Source organism: Tiliqua scincoides, chromosome 8, assembly GCF_035046505.1.
Source record: "Tiliqua scincoides isolate rTilSci1 chromosome 8, rTilSci1.hap2, whole genome shotgun sequence".
Lineage (NCBI taxonomy): Eukaryota > Metazoa > Chordata > Lepidosauria > Squamata > Scincidae > Tiliqua > Tiliqua scincoides.
Genome location: NC_089828.1, coordinates 4,242,733 through 4,256,946, shown reverse-complemented (window position 1 = coordinate 4,256,946; position 14,214 = coordinate 4,242,733). Strand labels below are relative to the sequence as shown.

Sequence of the window (14,214 nt, the reverse complement as noted above, 5' to 3'; positions counted from 1 at the left end):
TGCTCTATAACATCAGTTACACACCAGGTACTATGCCGCACCCCCTCTGGCTATGCTATTGGTACTCTGTGTTTGTGCTTTCATTGTCCCTTATTAGGACTGGGAAAGATGTTTTCCCCGAAATATCTTTTTTCTTTGCAAAGAAAAGCAGCATTTCATAAATTATAAGAGATTATATGTTTACATTAAGTTCAGATTTAATCCAAACTTTATTAAGCTTATTGTAGTTGACCCTTCCAAAAATGATTTTTTAATAGATAACAATGAGGCTTGTTTTAGTAGGAGGAGACTATGCTGTAAATCAAGGGTGACATAATCAGTGTAGATGGAATCCTTGCTGCTTTTTAAGACCTTTGAAAACTCCTATTATTATGTATTGATTTAAAAGATTTGTATCTTTCCTTTGCCTGAGCGAATGCTTAAGGCGGCTCACAATTCAAGATAAAAAAATGTACAGTATGTAAAACATGTTTTAAAAAATTGCAAGGGGAAAACAACTTGGAGGAAGGCAACTATTTAAACCAAAGCATTGCTATAGAGACAAGGGGACAGACAACAACACATCACACAAACATAAGATGGAATAAAAACTTCAGAAGAACTACAGGGTGACAGGAAACTATTTGTGGGGGGGGGGGTAGCATCTGAGTTTTACATTCTCTTTGTGAGACCCTTCATGCCCAAAGTGCCAGTATTAAGAATGTATCTTGATTCTCTGCACTCCTCTTCCAAAACCTTGTGGCAGGCCATAGCTTCCTATGCTTCCTTTTTGGACAGTACTGCAAGTTTGCTTCAACATGTCTCATGTGTCTCTTAACTCTCCGGAGGCAGAATGAGAAAATTTTTATTGGTCTGTTACTCTGTTCTCCTTTTGGGATGCAAGGCAGCTAGAATAGAAGCCTAATCTGTCTTGTTGGAAGATGCCAGGTTAGATACATAGCCTATCTTCATAGGCTGGATGCATCGAGAGGAATTTAAGGCATGGGCAGAATTTTACTAAACACTATGGTTGCAAATATGATGCTTAAATATGATGCTTCAATAATGTTTCTCCTGCTTAATATTGTGTTTCCAATTTGTATCGTATTTCTCAAGTGAATTCACTTCTCAGCTGTGTGCGTGTGTCTATAGTCTTTTTCTGGTTGCTTTCTGATAACAACCTGCAAATGATGTGAAGCTGAAAGAATAGAAAAGCCTTCCATCTGGAACTGATGCCAACACCCGTGGATGTGGTGACTGGTGACAATCTGCTTCACTCTTATGCAGTGAGGAGGGAAATAAACATACATGGGCTTCAGTTTGCACAAAGCAAAAAGATTAATTCTTATGGGGAGCAATAGGTGGCCACCAGTTCTTGTTTCTGCTTGAAAACCAGCACCCCAGTCTAGTCATGCATACACATCAGAACACATGCATCACTCCTTTAATCAGGTATCAATCAGATAATCAGAAACAGGTGTCAGTCAGCTCCTCAGTGGAGGCTTGCATCCCAATCCTAATTAAGACCTCCCCCCCGCCACCGATGCAGCTGGGCATGTGGAACATGAACTGTATCCTTCTGCGGGATGGTCCTGGATGTCTCCTCTCCTTCCCCAATTAGGTCTTCCTCTTTTTCCTAAAGCCAGAGTTCTACAGAGGTTTGAGATCGGCACCCCTCATGCTTCATAGAAGCACTTTGTGTTTGCCAGAGATTTCCAATTCATATTGGCCTCTACAGTTCTACCACTACACCTCTTAATGTCAAAACAGATATCCATTGTGAGATCCTGTTGAACAGGGAGCCATGTTTATATTCCTTTTGCAGCGTTAATGTTTTTGCAGAAAAGCAGTATATAAATATTCAAAACAGTAATCATCTAGCTCAGAGTTTCTCAAAGTGTGCTCCTTGGACACACTTGGACAAAGTGTGCGCTCACAACAGGAGAGGAAACTGAGCGCTTTCCACATGCGCTGCCTCCGACGCATCCTCGGCATCACCTGGCAGGACAAAGTTCCAAACAACACAGTCCTGGAACGTGCTGGAATCCCTAGCATGTATTCACTGTTGAAACAGAGACGCCTGCGTTGGCTTGGTCATGTCGTGAGAATGGATGATGGCCGGATCCCAAAGGCTCTCCTCTATGGAGAATTCGTGCAAGGAAAGCGCCCTACAGGTAGACCACAGCTGCGATACAAAGACATCTGCAAGAGGGATCTGAAGGCCTTAGGGATGGACCTCAACAAGTGGGAAACCCTGGCCTCTGAGCGGCCCACTTGGAGGCAGGCTGTGCAGCATGGCCTTTCCCAGTTTGAAGAGACACTTGGACAACAGTCTGAGGCTAAGAGGCAAAGAAGGAAGGCCCATAGCCAGGGAGACAGACCAGGGACAGACTGCACTTACTCCCAGTGTGGAAGGGGTTGTCACTCCCGCATTGGCCTTTTCAGCCGCACTAGATGCTGTGCCAGAACCACCTTTCAGAGCGCGATACCATAGTCTTTCGAGACTGAAGGTTGCCAATACAAATACATAGCTCCTTGGAGCCCTGCCTCCTTGAGACTCTTCAAGAACTCCACGGGCACACCATGGCCACCATAAGTTTGGCACTGCACCACTCCAAGCATTCACTAGCACTTTGGGGCTCCCCAAGATTCCACCCATGTGCTGGTGGGGCCCCCAGAAATTCCATTTAGGAGTGTAAAGGGACCCAGAGACCAACAAGTTTGAGAACCACTGGTCTAACTCATGGATGCCCCAGATGCATTTCATTTTTTCTTACCCAATCCCTGTTAAGCAGCTTAGGGCACAATCCTAACCAGGTCTACTCAGAAATAAGTCCTTTTTTGTTCAATAGGGCTTACTCCCAGGAAAGTGTGGTTAGGATTGCAGCCTTAGTCATACTGCAATCATGTCCACTGAGTGTGTCTCTGTGAGCTACTTCGTATTCCAACAGACCTTGTCATTGGTATTTTCCCCTCTGTATACTAATAGCAATACTGCTTGGCTTCTCATACCAGTAGTGACTTGGGGAGGTTAGGAGTCATCAAGCTGTTCCCCACCCCCCAGCTGCAAGTGTTCTAAAGCAGTGTTTCTCAACCAGTGGTACACATACCACCAGTAGTACTTGAAGTGGTGTCTGGAGGTAGTCACAGGACTCCTGAATACCTGCCACCTGGCAGTGAGACCAGAAACATGATGCAACAAATAGCAGTAGGAGGCCTGGCTCGGCAGGCAGGATTCCAAAGCTTGCTCTTCTGTACTTGAAAATGCCCTCCTGTCCATCCTGAGCCTCTTAGTGGTGTTTGTCCATTTCATCTGGCTTCCCAACTTAGAAGTTACTTCCAGTGGTGCTTGAGATAGGTGGACCGTGTGAAAGAGGTACAGTGGAGGAGAAACCTTGAGAAACACTGCTCTAAGACAACTCAGGGAAAAATGCACACTCTTAATACTGATGTGATGTTATGCTGGATAATTGAGATAAGAAGAGTGGGAGAAAGTTCCATATCTTCTCTCCTCCGAGGAATAGAGAGACAGCTAAAAGTCAGAGTGTTAGTTGAACAAGATCAGTGATGGACAGAATTGTCAACATTCATGAAAATCGGCAGGGGGACACTGTGTTCTAAATCCTGCCGACATTATTTGAGGACAGAATTATGCATGCATATACATTCCTACAATTTTATATCTGTCTTTGTCAAAAATATTTATAAGGTGGCTTTATCCACATCTTTTCATATAGCATCTGAAGGCTGAGAAGAAGAGGAGAAAAGTTCAGATGAATGCTTTGCTAGATGGACAACAGAGATGAGAACTAGATCTGTCTCTCCCTAAGTTTTGAAAAAATACCTTGGCCTGCACTGCCTCTGGAATCCTGCCAGTCTGCCAACTGTGGCCTTGAAGGATTTGGACCTGGGCGGTCTTTGCAGGGCTATTTTTAGTGGCAGAGGCGAGGCTGTATCTGAAAATAGCTGGGCTTCCTTGCTTGCCAGTCAGTGGTTTTGGCGTTGTGTAGGAAGCGCCTTCTAACTCTTGGCTGCATTTTATGCACAAACAAGGCCATTCTTGCTACTCTTGGTGCCACAGCTAAGCAAGGATTTTTGAGCATTCAACAAATCACTTTTTGAGGTATCTCATGGCACGCAGGGACTAATTAAACTAATTAAAACTGATTAAACTAATTAAACATCCCTATACATGGAGCTCTGAAGAACCCCTCCCCTTGGCTTAGAGTAGAATGCTTACTTTTCCATCCCTGTCTTGCCTAGACAACACTGGCCAGAATCATGCCTGTCTCTCTCTGCTTCCCTTTCTTCTTTTGCATGGGCTTTTTCTTTTTTCTTACAAACATGTCCATGGTCTGTTTATGTTCAACCTCATTCCCTCCCTTCTTCACCTTTTTGATTTCCTTACATCTTTGAAAGGGTTTCACTGGTTGCTATTTCTGGGGTTCACGCATAGTATTTCTAGCTTAGAGAGGTTTCTAGTTGCTAAGTCCTGACAAATACTTAGTTGCTAGTTGCTAAGTCTTGAACATAGTTTTTTTCCCCTTATAAAATCCCCTGATACTATGTGTAGGAAGCAGACCTCTACTGCGTTACGCCATTGGTCTGCCAGCTCCATGTTGTGCATGCTGGCTGGCTCTTTATGGTTTCCGAGAGGAGGCTTTCCCAACCCTACCAGTTGCCAGACAGTGGATCTTTGACCTTCTGTATGCAAAGCAATGGCTCTCCTACTGAGCTATGATCCCTTTCCTTATGGGTAGCCTTTGTTAAAGGGATGGCATGGAGTTGTTGAGATTGGTTGCCTGTCTTAATATTGGAGTGTTCTGGCCTAATGGAATCAGGACTGTTTGTGATCCCTCTTACTCTTTTTTGCCATTTAGTTCTTTTTGTGGTATCATCCTTCAGGGTACTCCTTTTTCATGGATCTCTTTGGTGTCCCCTTCTTGATAAAGGTCATTGATGCTTCCTCTCCTCATTTCTCCCCCCCCCTTTTTATACCTCAGCCAATCCCTGCTCCTCTAACCTTTCCACCAGGTTCATTGTTGCAGGATAGGATTCAGCCGATGCCCACAGACTCCTAATAACAACACACCATTTCCTCCCTCGCTGCTTCTCTTCTCATGTCCTCCCAATTCGCATTCAGCCCTGTGGTATGGTTCCCTCATCACAGGTGGTGTTGTGCTATCTTGGATTAACGCATTGCAACATTGTTAAACAAACTTAAACAGTTCGTGAAATTTTCTTGAAAGAGTTGTAAAATATGCCTCTCTTTAAAAATGAGCTCTCTGTTCTTCTAAGGACTTTGTTTTTGGATGTGCAAATATACTGGAATTTCACTTCCTCCTCCTCCTACAGCCACTGGAAATGATCTTATTTTAATTAAGATGTGGCAATTGGAGTTTTTATTGCAAGTCTTGTGGTAAGCTCCTGAGAATCGTCAAGAGCGTTTTCATATTGGTTCTGGAGTTTTTGCCCTTTTGGGGGCTGTGTAGCTTCTCCCTACACAGCTCTCTTTCTTCATTGTGTCTAATGGAGCTTCAAATTAACATAGCTTTTTGTTTACTTATCAAAGAAGTTGGCACAACAGGGAACAGTGTCTTCTATCAGCAGTTCTCAAACCGTGGGTCTGTGGCACACCAGTGCATCATGAACCAATTTTTGGTGGGTCATGAAACTGAGATGGCAGATTGGATTATGTGCATCAAGGGTTAAACAACCTGCTAATTGGGGGGGGGAGCACTGCTGCCCAATCACGATTACAGTCGCAGCAGCTTGAGCGGCTTGTAAAGTGAAACTTTTTCTTAGGCTGGTGCCAATGCTAAAAAGTTTGGGAACCACTGTTCTAGAGGCTGCTGCAATGGGAATATATAAGTTGCAAAAGCACCTTTTAAGTGGCCTATAAGCAGTACCCTCATACCGTCCAAAAGTATCTTTGATCGCCTGATTTGTTCTCTCCGTAAATAATACTCTTGCTTCTTATACTTTGTGAATGAGTTCAAAATCTGATGTATTTATGATGAGCTGGTCAGTTGTGGCTCACTTGGCCTAACTTGGCACACCAACCCTGTATGGTGGCCTCCTGGTAACCATTGCAAGTGTTGAATAGATCTGGGTTACAAACACTCTATATCTGCCCCACCCCACCTTTCATTTCAGTGAAGCCAATCTCTAAACATTATGCCTCTATAATGTAATACTATTATTTTTGGGTTGTAGAGCTTGGAGACCTTAGAGAGTTGCAGACACTGGACGTTTCAACCAATCATTTGATAACTTTGCCTGAAAGGCTGCACACATGTCTCTCCCTTCAGTACCTGACTGCTGACCGAAACCATCTTTGGCATGTCCCTCGCCACCTCTGTCAACTCCCTAGTCTCAATGAGTTGTCCATGGCTGGGAACCGCCTTGCATTCTTGCCACTTGGTGAGTGATTATTTTCTTTAACTTCAAACTGTGAAGGAGATAACGTATGAAAGTGTATACAATAATAAAGAAATATCAAGATATGGGGAAAGACTAGTTCCGGATCCAGATACAGGCATCCAGTTATGTCAAACTGTGGATACGGGCGAACGCCCGAAACTATATTGCTGGGACTATTGACCTTTCTTGCCAATAAAATGAGTTTTTACTTGTTTAAAGGGGTTGCTTCATTCACTTACAAATGGCATAATGAAGGCCTAAATGTGATGTCGCCCAAACCGCTGTCATGGAAATTATCTAGCAATGCCACTTCTGCATTTTTGGAATAACTATTGAAGCCTTCTAGACCTTTTTCTGAAGGGGCTATAATTATTTCTCAAAAAATAGTTACAGGCTGTGGCCTTGGGTTCAAGGGATATGTGTACATGAAACTCTGTTTAGTCTGGTAAATGGTATTTATGAAAGCCATCCTTTCTTTCCTCGTGTAGGGGAGTCTTCTTAATAGAGGGCTTTAACCATAGTTTGGTCAAAACTGCCACAGATACACATACAAGCTGCCTTTTCCATATGTTTGCTGTTCTAATTTTCATGTTCCACAGGCCAATCATAATGATGTCTACTGAATGTATTTAAAAAAAACAAAACCACGTTCTAAAAGGGGAAAAAAGCACACTTTAAAATTAGGTTTGGTGGCTTCTGGAAATGTAGTGTGATGAGTTGAATAAATGGATTCTTCCATATACTGTAGATGGTAGTGAAATTACATAAAACAATATGTAAAAATAACAGCTATACTGTTTATTAATGTGACTGTTGACAGTCTCTCTTCATACAGAAATTACTTTAGAACTGCCTTTATAATGGTTCTGGACACTGCCAAGCGTATTTTAAACCTGCTCTGAACAGGACCTTGTGCCTTCACATAGCCATGTTGAGAATGTGTTGACCAGTAACAGGTCGCAGGCAAGCAATAGGCAGGCAAGGAAAGTGGTTCAGGAAGGGGTAGTTGCTTGTGGTATTTGCACTTCCATTTTTACCCACCAGCATTAGTGCAGCCGGGGGGGGGGGGAGGGAGTGGCGTGGTAAATACTGTAGTTGCTGCAGTGCACCGTGTAAGCAGCCCCTCTCGCCCACTGTTGTAGCAATTCCAGGTAGCGACCACAACGCAGGAGGCGCTCCTTACAAGGTGCATTGCAGCGCTTGCAGTACTTACCATACCGCCTCTCACACCTATACTACTACCCACTACTAAAAAGTGTTTTGTTTATTTTTGTGTAATTTGTTCTGAACAAAGATGGAAGTCAGACAAGAAAAAATGTATATATGTGTACGTATCCTGGAACATAAAGATGCTCTGAAACCACCTCGGAAAACCCTTAAAAACTATTCTCCTTCCTTTGGTAATTGGTAATTGGCCCCTCCCAATGTTTAGCGAACACCACTCTGTGGGAGCATACCTTAAAGTTTGTGTATACTGTCTTTCCAAAAGCAGTGTATTACCCTCCAACTATAAGTGAAACAATAGTGAAACTGCCAGGTAACTAAAGGAACAGAGCCACTCAGGAAAAAAATAAACCATTCAACAACTTGTTGAAAGAACCCCTTGCAGCATCTTCAGAAAGATAATAAAGAAGCAGCTTTCCTCACCTTTTCCAGGAGAAAGTTTTGAAAGTCTTTGGCCTGGTCCGATAGCCACATGGATTCCCATCCTTTGCAGTCACACTGATTCTCTCCAGACCTTGGTCATTTCCTGCCAGCATCATCTCAGTTGTGTAGGGATTTTGTCCCAGTCTGTTCTCGCTCATTCACAGTGAAATCATTGTCACTGGATGAGTTGTAGAAAGCATCAGAAGCAATTCCCTCTTTTCAGTACAATAAATAGCATATAGATCAAAGGTCTGAGATATTCCTCTGCATAGTTTATCCTTGTAATTAAACTAGTACAGTTTTCCCTTTCTGTATCGCATCCCAAGATGCTGTTTAAGCACAGAGAATTTTTTTTAAAGATGTCCTCAGGGAAAAAAGTAAAACCACACTGAATACCTGACTCTCCTTACACTCTTCTCTGCATGGGAGCCAGTGGCAGTCCACCCATGGAAATTCCATGTGATTGTTGTGACAATGGCCAGTCCACGATCAATCTCCTGCAAATTTGTTGAATTCCCTTTTGAAGCCACCTAAACTGGGCGCCCTCACCATATCTGGTGACAGTATATTCCTTATATTCATTTGGAATGTGGCTTTCTTTTGTCTGACCTGACTCTCCTGCTAATCAGCTTCTTGGTTGACCTCAGGTTCTCTGGTCATGAGACCAGAAAAACCCCTTCCTCCCCCCTCCACACATCTTTCTTCACACCATTCACAATTCTGTAGAGCTTTATTGCCTTCCTTCCCCTGCTCTTAGTTGTCTCTTTCCAATTATTGTTGCCCCTCTTACATTGAAGATTCATGTGCCTTTAGTGTTAAGCAGGTGGGGGCGCAATCCTAACCCCCTTATGTCAGTACTTTCCAGCACTGGCATAGCAGTGCCAAAGGGACGTGTGCTGCATCCTGCAGTTGGGTGTCACTCACGGAGGCCTTCTCAAAGTCAGGGAATGTTTGTTCCCTTTCCTCAGAGCTGCATTGCCCTTATGTCAGTGCTGGAAAGCACTGACATAAAGGGTTAGGATTGCGCTCTGGGTCTTGTACTTTGCAGTGTAGTAAGCAAAGGGGCTTATTCTCCTTCTGTGTATGCCTCTTCTGTCTTCCTGCTTTCACAATATGGTTACAGGATATCAGTGCAGACACACAAGACCTTTTGTTCCATCTGAGCCATGTGGAATGCATATGCCAGTGCCTTGAGGTTGAAGGGGGGGAGAAGTACTTGAATCAGGTCTTGTTCAGGACTTGTACCATTTGGTCATTTTGAGTAGAAAGGCTTTGATCTTTTCCTCTGGAAGGAGGAAAGTGGAACCATTTTAGACAAACTACAGTACTTTAAAAAGCCACATGAAAACTTTCTTTGTAACTTCACATGGGCAACTTCCTTGCTCCATGGAGCCCAGGAGGAATGTGCTTAGCAAAGAGTTTTTAGCAATGTTGATTGCATGATAGGATGCTGAAAAATTAATGGCAGGAGAGGGTGGACAGGGCCACTTGTATAGCAGCAACTACTCCAAAATGTTTAGAAAATCTTCTGCGGTTTGGCTTGGCTCTGCTTCTGGTCTTTGTCAGAAGTTCAGATGAGAACATAGCAAGTACTAATGCAAGGAATGCCTTTTGTTCATATGTGTATATGCTCTTAGATCATGTGAAGGCCTTAGGAGTGGACCTCAACAGGTGGGAAACCCTGGCCTCTGAGCGGCCCGCTTGGAGGCAGGCTGTGCAGCATGGCCTTTCCCAGTTTGAAGAGACACTTGGCCAACAGTCTGAGGCTAAGAGGCAAAGAAGGAAGGCCCATAGCCAGGGAGACAGGCCAGGGACAGACTGCACTTCCTCCCAGTGTGGAAGGGATTGTCGCTCCCGAATCGGCCTTTCAGCCACACTAGACGCTGTTCCAGAACCACCTTTCAGAGCGCGATACCAGAGTCTTTTCAAGACTGAAGGTTGCCAACATCCATCCATGTGAGGCTCTGGACTTGCCAAGTCTTCTAATCGGAATGGAAATTGAGGGTTACTCTTTAGAACTGAAACAAGAATTGCCGGTACACAATAACTTCAGTTAAAAGATTTCTAAGTCATCTTTCATCTAAAGAATCCAAGATGGTCTCAAAGTGCAAAATTATAAATATACAATGGATCCTTTTTATCCACGAATTTGACCCACTGCAGGTCCCTCTGAGGACCTCCCCGACTCTATCAGAAGCTTGTTCCGGTTGTGTCCAGGAGGCTTTCTGAGACCCATAGAGGCTGGATGCGACCTCTGTGGCCCTCAGAATTGCTCCAGACGCAACTGGAACAAGGTTCCAGTAGTGTGCAGAGGCCCTGTTGGTTGACAACCTGCGAACTTATTTATTCCCGAGCTTCAGAATCCAAAGGGGGTTCAGGAACAGATCCCCCACAGATAACAAGGTCAGACCTGTATAATTTAACTTGCACTAACAAGGGTAATAGAAGTAGCCCAACTAGAGCCAGCAGAAATAAGGTGATCCATTAAAAGCCCAGGATAATAAAATCATTTTGTCTGCAATAATAAGATAACAGAAGTGGTGTCCGTCTGATGTCCTTACAGAGAACAGGCAACAACCAGGCTGCCATGGTGGATAAGACACCCTGTCTCTAGTTGCTGCTTGCTACGCCTCTGAAGGTGGTGACACCTGGAACACGGCCTGTCACAGAGATCTTAATGAACAGGCAAATTCATACAGCAGCAGGGGGCTCTTCAGATTTCCTGGTCCCGAGTAATCTAATCTTGAAGTTACTATGTCAAGATTATCTTGAGCCGTGCTATGCAGGGAAAGGGCTCTGCACCAGCCTTTTGCTAGCCTCTCCCAGTGAATACAGGCTCTTAACCGACAAAGCAAGCCTCCAGAGAGGAGGATTTTCCTGGCTCTCTGAGTCCCTGATGGATTGCTTAAAAGGATGTTTACTGGAGGCTTGAGGCTGATCTTGGGCCTCTCTTAAACAACAGGGGAAAAATAGACTTCACAAAGACACACAACATGTACATCAGTTCCCCCCCACCCCCTTTTAACCTTCATCCATAGATAAGTTGATCCAGTAGTAATTGCTAGAAGAATATAGATAACAACTACAAAAAGAGGGTAGAGAAGGGTAGATAGCATGGATCTTAGTGTTGCATCCATAGGTAACTCAGTGTAGAATTGAGGACACTGCACTCACAAAAGGGGACTTTTTGTGGTAAAGTAATCCAGAAAGTATGGTATTTTGGGACAAAAGACTGCAGCCTCTTTAGTAAGGAATTTAGAACACTTCCTTTACCTATTTTCCTCCTCTGCCATTTTATATGATGTACATCTAGAGATGAAGACAGCCAGGTGTCCTGGCTTCAAAGATAAAAATGCGTGAAGGGGATGGACTTGAAGGATAACATAGGACAACTTTTCTTAACACGCAAATGTCAAATGCCATTGATGTCGTGATTGTTCATTGACACAGAGCTCAGGAAACATTGTTAAATTCAAATATCTGTTCCCAAAATATAACTGACTTCATTTTCTTTTTGTCTCTTAAATCCAGATTTAGGTCGTTCTCGAGAACTGCAATATGTTTATGTGGATAACAATGTTCACCTGAAAGGCCTCCCCTCTTACCTTTATAACAAAGTCATTGGTTGTAGTGGGTAAGTATATAAATTGAATTGTCATTCCCCTTCTCACCTTCTCACCACCTCTGACAGAGGCTGGCAACCTACGGCTTGTGGGTTGGATCTGGCTTGTGACCCAAAGTCATCCACCCTGCACTGAGCTTGGCTTGGAAGGCGAAGCCTCTCAGCCAACTTGCCCTGTGCCAGACAGGGGATAGCAGAGCCATCTGCCCAGGCTTGTAGAGTCCCTGTGCCGCACAGGCCTCCACGAGCCAGGTGGCTCTGCCATGCCCTGTCCAGTGTGCAGCAAACCGGGTGGCAGGCTTTGCCTTGCAAGCCAAGCTCTGCGCAGCAGCTTACGGAAGTTTGGGAAACCTGAAATGTGGCAATATCATGATGATGTAATCACTGAGCATCAGGCCTCTTGGCCCAAAAAGGATGCCAGCCCCTGTTCTAATGCTTTTCACAAACAGCAGCTGACTTCTTCAACGAGAGCTTTGCCCGAATGATCTTTGTTTATCTCAGAGCATCACCTTGAAAAGGAAACTTTGACTGCCAGCTCCCTACCATTGTGCTAAATGGCCTGCACAGACTTGGTGAACATCCATTACTTTAGGCAGTGGCTTGGTCCTGGCTGTTTGGTTTCTGATGTTTGAGGACGTTTTAGGTGATGATGTTCAGTGTGAAGCTGGGCCAACAGAAGGATAGCCTGACTCAAAATGCAGGTTTTTGTAAATATTTTATGAAAACATTCTACTGGTGTGTCTTGATATGTACCTTTTTATGGGGTTTTCGAGATTAAATACCTCAAAGTATCATGTAAGCCAATTTTCCTCCTAGCTCCATTTTACTAAACTATTCATGCACTATGGGATGGCATGTTGGGTTTTATTTACTTACTTTCATATTAAGGTAGCAATTTGTGGCAAAATGTATTCCCTTAGCAAACAGAATAGCATGCCTCTGTTTAATTTGGATTAATTTGTACTTTAAAGAGCATCTCTCTGTGCGCCTTAGGCACCTTTGGCAAAACATGAAAGTATACACGCTAAAGAAAGTGGCAACTGCAGGTAAACCCCCCTGTCGTTCTGCGTTGCCTTATGTAAATAAAGTTATGTTTGCTGTATTTTATGCTGGAGAAAAAGAGTTTGTTTCTGCTAAATAAGAAGTGGATGTTTTATAAGTAACTCCCACAGAGGTGAACTTTGTAGCCCTGATGAAGTACCATTGTTGGTTGGTGGACATGGGGACGAGTGAAAGTGTGTTGATTTCTGTTGGCTGAAGCACTGCAAGTTCTCTGGGCTGCCAGAAGGTTTTCTCTGTTCATGTAATGGAAATAACAAAGCTGAAATGAGTTCAACTGTAGTTTTTCTTTTGCTGCGTTTCTTTGTATTGCAAAGATAAATGCATGCTATTCTTGTTAATGCAAAGCCAGATCTTTTGAAGTTGGAGAATGAAGGGTGGTGAAGCAGGGCATTTGGTATTCAAATCTTATGGTCAGCTTGATGACATCTTCTGACTTTGCAACTGGTGACAATCTGGAGGGTTTCTGTTTCTTTCAAGCTCTCTTCTGAAGGCAAGCTTTAATATACCCTTTGGTGACTTATCCTTCTAGCTGCATAAGAGAGGTTGACTTAGCCAAGGTCTCCTTCTGAACTTCATGACTGATCGGGTCATCCCAAAACTTTCCTTTCAGGAACACAGAACCAGTTCGGTATAATATGCAGGTTCCACTATCTTTGTGTCTGCCACTCAATTATTTCATAAGTTTTCATAAGAGTTATGAAATTCTTCATTTGGGGTCATTTGATAGAACACCCCTATCTGAAGAAAATGAGTATTTTGACATGGAGTTCTTTGATTTCCTGCTCTGATGCTTTGTGTTCTCTTTCCCTGTCTCTGAACTTTGCATAGAAGCATGATCTCTTTGGATCAATTTCCTCACGTACACTGTCACTTTTGCTTAAGTCATCTGGGCCTTAGAGCTAGAGAGTGTTTATGCCAGCTTTCTGAATAAGCCATTATTGCATGAGTGGAGTTCCTGTAGAAAGCCTTGTGTACAACTGTCTGATGTCTGCCAAGGCTAATGGAAGTTGATAAATCTGAGTTGGAGCTGTTGCGCTGAAGTCTTGGCATTCTCCTGTCTTGACCCAAAAAATGTTTCCTGTCTTGGGGAATCCCTGAAGCAGGATGTGCACACAAGAGAGAGAGGTGCTTCTTCACTGCACCCCCAACTTGAGTCAACTTTGAACCAGGAAATCTTCCTGCTTTGCTGAGATGCAAGGTCAGATCTTTCTGATTTCATGGCTTCTTTTTTCATAAGACCCAGGAAAGTCTTTCTTAAGCAAAGATCTCTCAGAAGAAGTTGCTGCCTGATTAGGTAGCAATCCACTAGTGTTTATAGTTTGAAGGCAATTAGTTTTATTTTGCTTGACAGGTTGTTGGGTGGGAAATCCATGATCAGTCTAAGCTGGTTGATCTCAGGCACGGAAACCTGATAGTCAGATAAGCGACAAGCCTGTCTTGGAATCACAGCATAATGGTGAAGGTTGTGTTGTAAAAGATCT

General features: G+C 43.5%; 1 protein-coding gene across 2 annotated transcripts in view; it reads left to right on the top strand.

The window, feature by feature from the left end:
- Positions 1 to 14,214, top strand: part of LRRC28 (leucine rich repeat containing 28) — a 57,429-nt gene that overhangs the window by 27,520 nt on the left and 15,695 nt on the right. For both annotated transcript variants that reach the window (XM_066636298.1, XM_066636297.1), the window contains exons 6-7: positions 6,196 to 6,402; positions 11,581 to 11,683. In XM_066636298.1, the coding sequence (XP_066492395.1) occupies positions 6,196 to 6,402; positions 11,581 to 11,683 (310 nt within the window). The remainder of the gene's footprint in view (positions 1 to 6,195; positions 6,403 to 11,580; positions 11,684 to 14,214) is intronic.